Source organism: Gadus chalcogrammus, chromosome 6, assembly GCF_026213295.1.
Source record: "Gadus chalcogrammus isolate NIFS_2021 chromosome 6, NIFS_Gcha_1.0, whole genome shotgun sequence".
Lineage (NCBI taxonomy): Eukaryota > Metazoa > Chordata > Actinopteri > Gadiformes > Gadidae > Gadus > Gadus chalcogrammus.
The window spans coordinates 19794584-19804190 of record NC_079417.1 but is presented as its reverse complement, the minus strand read 5'-3'; the positions used below and the strand labels follow the sequence as shown (position 1 = coordinate 19804190).

The following is a 9607-nucleotide window of genomic DNA, read 5'->3' as shown; positions in this document are numbered from 1 at the left end:
GCTGCTGATATGAACTGTAATGTTCACATGTTGACGAGCTATTAATATGAACTTTAATTCCCCTCATAAAAATGTGAATGTTATATTATTGTGCCGCTGTCAGTGGATAAATGTCAATAACGTTGAATAGCCCAAACCGGTTATAAAGTTTCATTTTCTAATGGCAGTTAATTTGAATAAGTCACTGCTAAAGCGGGAACAGAGAGATGGTGAGACAATGAATGAGGAATGATTATTCCTGCTGTTAAAGGGAAGAGGAACACTAGATTCCTCTAAGCTATTTTCTGGACCCTCTCCTACAGTCAGAGGAACCTGTGGTCTCACACTGGTCTTTGAGACTAAAAAGACTAAAAATAGATGAAGATACAAAAAAGGTTTACACACTATTAACAGAGTGGAATATCTTTTTTTTTTAAATGATATGAAAATACAATATACAGTGCAATAGTACAATGCTTTGTAGGTTGGTCAGTATATACATAACATTTATTTCGTAGGACATGTTTTCTTTCGTGTTTGGGAGGATGACTATGGACAGAGGAGTTGTGCCTTTTTTTTGTCCAACACATGCAGGACTTCGATGACTGGCTCATGTCTTTCTTGACACCAATGATTGAGGGTGGGACATAGAAAATCAATAATCAAAATGTTGCACGACTTTCCAAAACCATTTAATGTGTACACACACACCCCAATACATTTATCCATCTATCTAGATATCTATATCTTCAGTCTCTAGTCATCTGTATCAAAGTACTTCAAAACTCAATGCAGATTCATCCTGCGGACATCCTGTGATTCTATTTAAAACCATGAAAAGGGAAGAATGATAAAAGGGAATCAGAGGAATAACAAACAGTGAGGAAAATAACAAACAAAAAACAGAGCATCCCTTTTACCGTCACTCACGGACACATATTTTGAGTTTGTGATTTGTCATCGGTGTCTGTAACTTTTTTATGCTATTTTTATCCTATTGAGTACAATGAAGTCTTCTACTCAACACGGCGAGTTTCTACCCGCACCCATTTTTCCTATGAAAGGCATCGGTTGAGTTTGTTACAAGGGCACCACTCGCACTATGCCACCTCCTTCAAAGCGCTGTCGTTCAACCGCTCCATGTAATTGCGGAGCTCCTTAGAGTCCCCCAGCTCCATGTCCTGACACACCCACTTAATGTCCTGGCCGTGGCCCGCGCTGAGCGTGCTGACGATGGGGTAGCTGCCGTCCGGAGGGATGGTGGTGGTGAACGTGGTGAACTTCACCCTCTTCCGCTTGGTGGTGGGCGAGTCCCCTTTGCTGTCCTTGGCCGGGCAGCCGTGCTCCGCAGCCCGGTGCACCTGGCCCTGCACGTTTTTCTGCGCTGAGCCGCCGTTGAGCAGGTGGCTGCCCTCCTCCAGCCCACTGCTGCAGTCAATCATGGAGGTGTGCCCGTCCCGCTGTGGCGACAGGCTGACCTGGCTCTCCAGCAACTCCGCCTCGTTGCCCAGCCACACCCAGTCGTGGGCGTGGTTCATGTTCTCCTGGCCCTCGATGGAGAGCTCCTTGTGGCGGTACTTGAGGGTGTACGAGATGCAGTTGATGAGGAACACCAGGATGGCCAGGCAGAACACCCCCAGCAGGGCGTACATGCCGATCTCCAGGTCGGTGAGGCCTCGGTTTCTGTGCGTCGGCTCGTCGTCCAGATTGCGGCCCCGCGGCAGTTCCACCTGGACGGGGAAGTCGGAGAAGTCGACGGGCCCGTTCTGGCCGCCGTCGTTGGACAGCTTCCCGCCGGCGGGGCGGCGCAGGATTACGCTCTTGGTGGTGGTGGCCCGCTTGAGGATCCCGTCCTCGATGTCGGAGACGGAGCTGCCGTAGTAGTGGGTCTCCAGACTCGTCCTGTCCTGGGACGGAGACAGCCGGGCCCTGGTCTCCAGCACCTCGTCCCCGTCGGGGCTGTAGTCGCTGGCCCCGCCCCGGGGATCACCCGGCCCGAAGCGCACGCGGATGTTGCAGTTCCCCGCAGCCAGGATGCTGCGGCGCTTGTACTTCTGGCAGAGCTCGCACACGGTCATCTCCACGCGGACCAGCAGACCCTGGCCCTCCGCCTCCGCCACGATGATGGGCCACTTCCAGAAGGGATCCTGCCGCACGCTCACCACCTCCTCGTCCAGGGAGGTGGCGGTCAGCACGAAGAAGTCCTGGTTGTACAGGTCCAGGGGAGCGATGGAGCCATCGCTGAACTGCAGCCAGGCACTGATCACTGCCTCCTGTGGAGCAAGAGAAAGACAGAGAACAAAGAAATAGAAAATAGTTCAAGAGTTGAAATACCTAGATGTGATCTTGGACATCTGAGTTTCATGCAGCACACAATAAAACTGTCAACAAAATTAAATTTAACTTGTCCAACTTTAGATACATAAGAAACAATCTTACTTTTGAAGCAGCTGTGCTATACTTTGATGCAATGATCACGTCTCACATGACCTATTGCATAGCAACTTGGGCCTCATCTTGTAAGACGACCCTAAAGTCCCTAGAGTCAACATATAAAAAAGCTATAAAAGTTTTAGATAGAAAACCTAAAATGTATCATCACTGTCAGATTTGAAAGAAACTTGAGTTGCTACATATGGAAAACAATGTGAAATAGACTGACATTATTTTAGTTTTTAAAATGATTCATGGTTTAGCTCCACCTCCTTTACAGGAATATATCAAAAGGAACACAAACAGCACAACCAGAGCAGGCTCCAGAGGTAATTTCACTGCTCCCTTTAGGAGAAGTGCCTTTGTCCAGGCAATTCTTTCCTATAAAGCAACCAATACCTGGAACTCCATACCAAGTGCAATACGCAAACTACCAACTCTTACCTAATTTTTTCAGAAATCATAAAAAATGGCTTCTGAAAAAACAAACGTGTGGTCACTAGCTGGGATCATTTATAATTTGTCCACTGCCGCTGATCTGTTAACCCTGTCTATTATGTTTATGATGATGTTTTACTCAGTATGTGTCTGTTTTACTGCATATTATGATTTGTTTTATTTCACTTTATTTTTTAAATGTATTTAGGGACCATCTTCCAGTCAGGGGCTAAGGATGGAAATTAGCCGACTGCTATAATCCTGTATATTTACATTTTATTTTTTATTTTTATGTTCATTCATATATTTTGTCCCTTTGTAAGAATTAAATAGATCTAATATCTAAATCTAAAAACAAATAAAACCCAGTAGGAGAAGGCCTTGACTGCGGGACACAGAGGAGAACAATGTTGATACACTGTTGTCCTTTGTGAGAAAGCAATTGACTGCAAAGCCTTCTCTTGAGACCAGAATCATTTGCGATCTGATGAGTCAGTTGGTGAGATAAATGATCTATTAGTCACTGCCTCCCCGGTGTCGGAGCCTAGAGGCTCCCGTCTGACGCTAATGTATGATCCTGTGGTTAACCTAACCACCACCGTTTCAGTGACACAGATTTTGTTACGCGGCATCCGGTGTCGCCAGTGGATGTCCGGGCCACGCCTTCCTCGTCCGGCGCCGGTCGTTCTTTGCATTGTTTGAATGCAGATATATATATAAAAAAATTAACAAAAGATAAATCAGACAATTGCCAATGGCTTCCGAGCTCGCGTTATGGACAATCGGTTCTGCCTCTTTCGCTCCCCACAGACTGATCGCTCTGATTGGTCAATACTACGTGGAGTGCAAAAAGAGTGCCGAAAAGAAACCAGATGATTCCCATCTCAAAATCTGTGCCCTTGCCTCCAGATGCTGCGTTGTTATCCATGTATCCGTTTCTAGAGATGATACCTGCCCTAACAAGAGTGGGACTTCAGCGTTTCCTAGATGAGGTAAGGCACTCTGAGTCCTGGCCACAATACATTAAAGGGCCGTGATGAGGGGAAATGTGTATGCTGTCCTGATGAAAGTAGGCCCTGTGATCACATTACAAGTTTGTTCTTGACATTTTACGATACGAGCTGGCTATGGTCCCATACAGTCGATGGACAATTATTGTGTAGTATTTTTTCTCACACTATCTTTGTGTTTATTCTCCCTATTACTATTTTCTCGATTGTGAATTTTGTTCCTAGTAATAATATTCAGAATATAATATGTACTTTTCATATAAAATATTTGTATAAGTACAACAGTACAACAGCCTTGTGTTTCAACCAGGAGCAGAAGGCTATCTCACTGGAGGCCATGCGACCGCTAACTCTCGCTAATGCTCTCTGAGGGGGGAGGGGGTGGTGGGGGAGGGGCAGATTAAAAGAAACTGCGGGCGCAGGAAAAAGATCAGACACAAGCATTAAAGAGTTATCCCCTACAAACAGGAATTCGCCACACATATATACATCCATGCATACACATACACACCAGCGTCGCCAAACTTTTTTCACAGCTGCCGTTTTTCAAAATTCTACTTTGAATATCTTACAAGAGGAGCGACCCCCATGGGTTCACAGTGGGGGGGGCAGCGCTGTGGTCCCTCAATGCTCTCTAATTACCGGGAGAAGACCAAGACAGTGCTGCCAGCTTATCCCCACACGGGCACTTTGTGTATGGAGATGGCAGATAAGACTAGAGTAGCCCCCACCACCAACCCCATCCTTTCTCATCCAGGGATGAAGGGATGGTTGACGGGGGAAGTGGGGGGATGAGGGCCCTTGAGAGGGAACGATGGAGGGGGTACCATGAACAAACCATGGTAGGCAGGGAAGGAGAAGCTACAGAGGATAGGAGCAAACAAGTTTTAGCCTGTAAACCATTTCCCTTTTTTTTGGGAGGGGAAGATGGAAACTGTGGTCTTGCTTTTGCACGCCCAGAGTTTATGCTATCCATTTCTATGAGGCGCCCAAGGAAACACATTATGTCCTGCATTGTAGTGTTCAAGGTTCGGACTTAAGAGGGTTAGAGTTTGCAACAAGCAAATACACACGTTAGATGAAGACACAAACACAGTCACTCACATGCACACACACACACACACACACACACACACACACACACACACACACACGCACACGCACACGCACACGCACACGCACACGCACACGCACACACACACACACACACACACACACACACACACACACACACTCATACAAGTTCTTAGGTTGCAAAAGTCATTGAACTTCCTCAGTTTAGCTTGGGACATGAGCCTTTGTTTTTTCTTGCCAAAAAAAAAGGCTGCTGGACATCTCCACATTTTTAACCTCAAGTTAATTTGAACTCACAAATTAGTATTCATATAAAAATCTAAAGTCTGAGTGAGAAGAGCTCAAATTCTTGTGGGCATAGCGTTTTCTTTTCTGTCTCTTTACATTTGTTTTGAGGACATCCTTACCGGCGTAACCACAACAAATGGCCCATCGATTGGAAGGGACTAATAGAACACAGTCAAAATATCTGTTGAGTAGACCACTAAAAATATCTGTGGGACAAACCAGGAAACTCTGCATAACTCCGTCCTTGGCATTTTTCTCCATCCTTTCCCTCAGAAATTACAGCTTCTTATATCGTGAAAGGTAGTCTTATATCATGAAAATGGAGGGGAGGGAGTTGACAGCAGAGGATGTTTTCAAATTGCCCAAGTCACTCATGCTACACCAGTGTCAGAAATCCCTTTGAGTAGACAAGAAAATAAACACGAGTAAAGGCGTGTGGACTTTTGTCTCGGATCGGTTCGACCGCGCCACTCCATGTTCTTCTGTAGAAGTTTTGTGTGCAGGATTGGTCCTCTGACCTGCTTTGGGCTCTGCAGAAGCTCCGGGCTGGTGGTGGTGGCCAGGATGGCTCTGTTGCTCCCTTGACTGAGCTGCAGGGCCATGGACAGAGCCGTCACCATCTGGACCCCCAGCTCCGTGATGGTCACTTTGTCGTCCACCACCGTGATGGTCTTCTCTGCCAGGATGGAGTCTGACAGGGGAGACAGCACCTGTGGTGTGTGGCAGAGATAACAAGAGATATAGAAAGTGAGATTGAGAGAACGAAAGGGATAGGCAGGAGAGAGAGAGCAAGAGAGAGAGCGATGGTAGAGGGGGGAGGGGGTTATAGCAAGAAATGCAAAAGCGAAGATTTCTGTCTTTGGTCATTGTGAGGAGATCAGCCCGACAACCCACCTCGGCCTGACTGGTAAGATAATGCCCCTGCTTTACATTACGAGATTTGTTTCGAAACCCTTAGAGAATCCATCTACCTGTAATCCTGAAGAACAGCAGCCACAGTCTGACCTATATACAAGACACACTGTCTTATCTCTGGTGGGAAGGCAGCTTGGGAAGTACACTGGATACTTCTTTGCTGTATGTGCAAACCACGTCCGCACATCGACATTCGCTATAGTCTTTGCAGCGCAGGGTATCAGTGGTGCTGTAATGGCTAGATATATATATGACCTTAGCTCTTTTAAGTGTAATCACAGTAACACCACTGAGTTTGTCCTCCCAGAGAGTTCAGTTGGGGCCACCAGCGGGCAGCCAGTACCACGTGGGTGAGGCTCAGAGCGGATCAGGCCGGCGCACCCAGGGAAAAAAGGACGCGATGCCTCCTCAGTTCATACGTCGTGCCCACTGAGTTTGGTAACTAAACGTTCTATCACACAATCTGCCCCATCCATCATTCATTCACACAACACTATTGTACGCATGCCACATCAAAGTTGGACAATTTTAGCAGCTGAAAAAAAAAAAACGCCCTTCCCAACAGAAGGGCGGGGTCATTCAAAGTACTAGGAATAAGAGAAACGTTTCACTGAGCTGCTGAATCGAATATCTGAATCCTCGGAATGAAGAGGCAGCTCGGTTGGGCTTGCATAATTCATGATCCCACGCATATTTTTTAAATGCATGTGAAATAATACTGCGCTTATTAAAGTAAAAGAATAGGCGTAGACATTATTTCATCATTGGCAGTGCTGCCAAGAAGAGGATGTGATGTGAAAGTTAAATAAATTGAAGAATAGTTGCTTGCCTTGCATTACATCGATAAGGCTGGGCAGACCTTGACCAATCTCTGTTGTGGTCTTACGCCGGCTATTATGTCCCTTTCTGGGAAAGACAGCTCATATTGAAGTGGCTTTAAAGCGAGGCAGTAGCCTGTATTCTTGGCAAAACATCCGTGGGGGGCTACGAAAACCTGTCTGTAATTGTACCACCATCGATTATCATCCCTCCTGTGTTATCAGCGAGTGAACAATGGTTGCGCCCCATCAGTCATTTCTGATGCCCCCTTGCCTAGGTAGTCCTGCCGCCAGATCTGTTATGGATGCGGACCTAATATACTGAACCAGTCTTGAGTATATTTGTCTCTCATAAACACTGACGTAATAAGGTGTTTCTTTTGTGAAAGAAGAAGTCCTTTAAACAGATTCCTGATTCATTTCAAAGATCTTCCAGGGTAGAGGGGGGATAAAATCATGTCTGTTCTAAGCTAACCCGGCGAAAGACGGTTCAAATATTCAGCACTTAAACCTGGTATGGTGATCAAGTATGCTTCATGTGGTTACTGTTCCTACTTCAGTAACTCTGGATATCGTTCTCCTGAGATTAAATTAACTCCTTCTGACATTTAATAAACTGCTCATGAGATTAAATACATTTTGGTGAAAATTAACTATATTGTATGGTACAATGAGTTTTACTGAACACATTTTCTACTGTGCTTCAAGACTTTTGTGAAATAAATAGCATCAGAAACAGACAACCTAAATCTGGCGGAACCAGGCTTTACATTTACATTCAGGGCATTTAGCAGACGCTTTCATCCAAAGCGACTTACAATAGGTACATTTGTCAGAAAGAGAATCAATATATCGCTGTTGGTACAATAAGAATGTTCATAGAACCAAGTGCCAAGCACTAACAATTTTTAGGTTAACCCATTCCCCGTATACAACAAAGATAGCTAGGATAAGACGCTACACATTGCTAAGTACTATCGCTAAGTACTAAGTGCAAGGAGGTACACCCTACAAAGTGTTCTCCTTGCAGACCCTCAGCTCACCTGGATGGCGGTCATCCCGACGTCCAGTCCCATGAGAACCCTGCCGTCCAGCAGGCGAGCCACGTGGGGGCGCTCGACCTTCAGGAAGTCCCGGATCAGCTCGGTGATGTCCACCTGCCAGTCGCTGCCCAGCATGAAGCTGGTTGGGCCCCGCGCGTCGGGCCCCTCCGCCACAAACTGGGTGAGCACCCGCACCATGGCGTGCTGGTACTGCAGCGTGCAGCTCCGCCCTCGCCGGTCTTCATCGTCCTCATCCTCGCTGTCCCGCGCAGACCTGTGATTAAAAGGAAAACAGAAGGGGATGAGGACGAGCGCCGTTCTATTGGTTCCCTTAATTCAAGGTCGGCGTTCAAACAATCCATAGATATATATTTAACCATCCGTATTCAAGTCACTTTTCAAAAAAACTTTTTATAATAACGACTCTTAAAGCACGTTCTTTCCTATATTAATACAAAGGGAGTATACAGAAAAGCCGACTTCTGCCGAGTCATCAGTCCTCCCCTCCTTTCGAGTCTCACCTTTGTTTCCGCTCAGGTTGCCTCTCCTACGGTATCGGGGAACGAGGAATGAGCGGAAATCATTGCAGAGCCATTGAGCTGGTGGCCGCAGAATCTATTTTTCAGAGTTACGGAAGCCGTACCACATTTATCGCCCGTGTTTGTAAAGTTCACACCTTTCCAAAACCTATTTAGCGCTCATACCCACCCAACTGCAGTTAGCCCCTGTAGACCCTTATTTACCTTACACAGAGACGGACGAATGTCTTGTGAATAAACAAAGAAGAGGGCATCAAACGTCTGGCCCGGGCTCAGCCTCATCATAAGACACCTGAACGGTTGTTCTTTCTGTTCTTCAGTGCCTCCCTTGCGGCTTCACAATAATAGCTTCCTGGATAGCGCTGCTGCCGTTTAACTACAACGGCTAACAAATCAACAACGCCACATGTTAAAAGGATTTCCAGCAAGGCAGTCCGCCAAACTTTAGCCCAAAATAGGTTTGGTATTGCAATATTATTAGATATCTGCAACAATAGACAGATAAGGCGTCCCGGGATGGAGAGGGTCACTCTGCCCAGGATGGGGCAGATTTGATCAGCTGACCGAGGGGAAAGGTGAGCGGAGTTCTTCAGAGCCTTGGAGCGAGGAGGAACCGTCAGCAGAATCGAGTCGTTCGTATATGGACGTATACGTATGTTGTCCACACTATTGTTTCATTCAATCACGTCTCTTGACACTTTCTCTCCCACACCGAGACAAACAGTATGTGCGGTATGTGAGTGTGTGTGTGTGTATGTGTGTAAGTGTGTGTGTGTGTGTGTGTGCGTGTGTGTGTGCGTGTGTGTGTGTGCTTAGATACAACATTGGGACTTTTCCACTCCATCCATGATTTCATTGCAGTGCTCTGGTAGCGAAAACTCAACTAAACATATTGAGATTCACAGGCATAGCAAAGGACTCCAGAACAGCTATCGCTGCGAACAGACCCAATCGAACATGCATTTTCTAGGGAAGGGCGACAAAAAGAAAGTGCTTGAGCCTCACCATATGAAGAAGTTACCACAGCAACACGAGCCAAAGGTTAAAGTTCAACCAATCCAGCTGAGCAA

At 46.3% G+C, this 9607-nt stretch overlaps 1 protein-coding gene across 1 annotated transcript in view; it reads right to left on the bottom strand.

The window, feature by feature from the left end:
• Positions 1-287: 287 nt before the first annotated feature.
• LOC130384443 (transmembrane protein 132C-like) overlaps positions 288-9607 on the bottom strand; it is a 26039-nt gene continuing 16719 nt past the window's right edge. Inside the window, exons 3-5 of the mRNA XM_056592628.1 lie at positions 7999-8272; positions 5741-5932; positions 288-2252 (exon numbers count right to left, since the gene is read on the bottom strand). Coding sequence (XP_056448603.1) covers positions 1080-2252; positions 5741-5932; positions 7999-8272 — 1639 coding nt within the window. The 3' untranslated portion in view covers positions 288-1079. The remainder of the gene's footprint in view (positions 2253-5740; positions 5933-7998; positions 8273-9607) is intronic.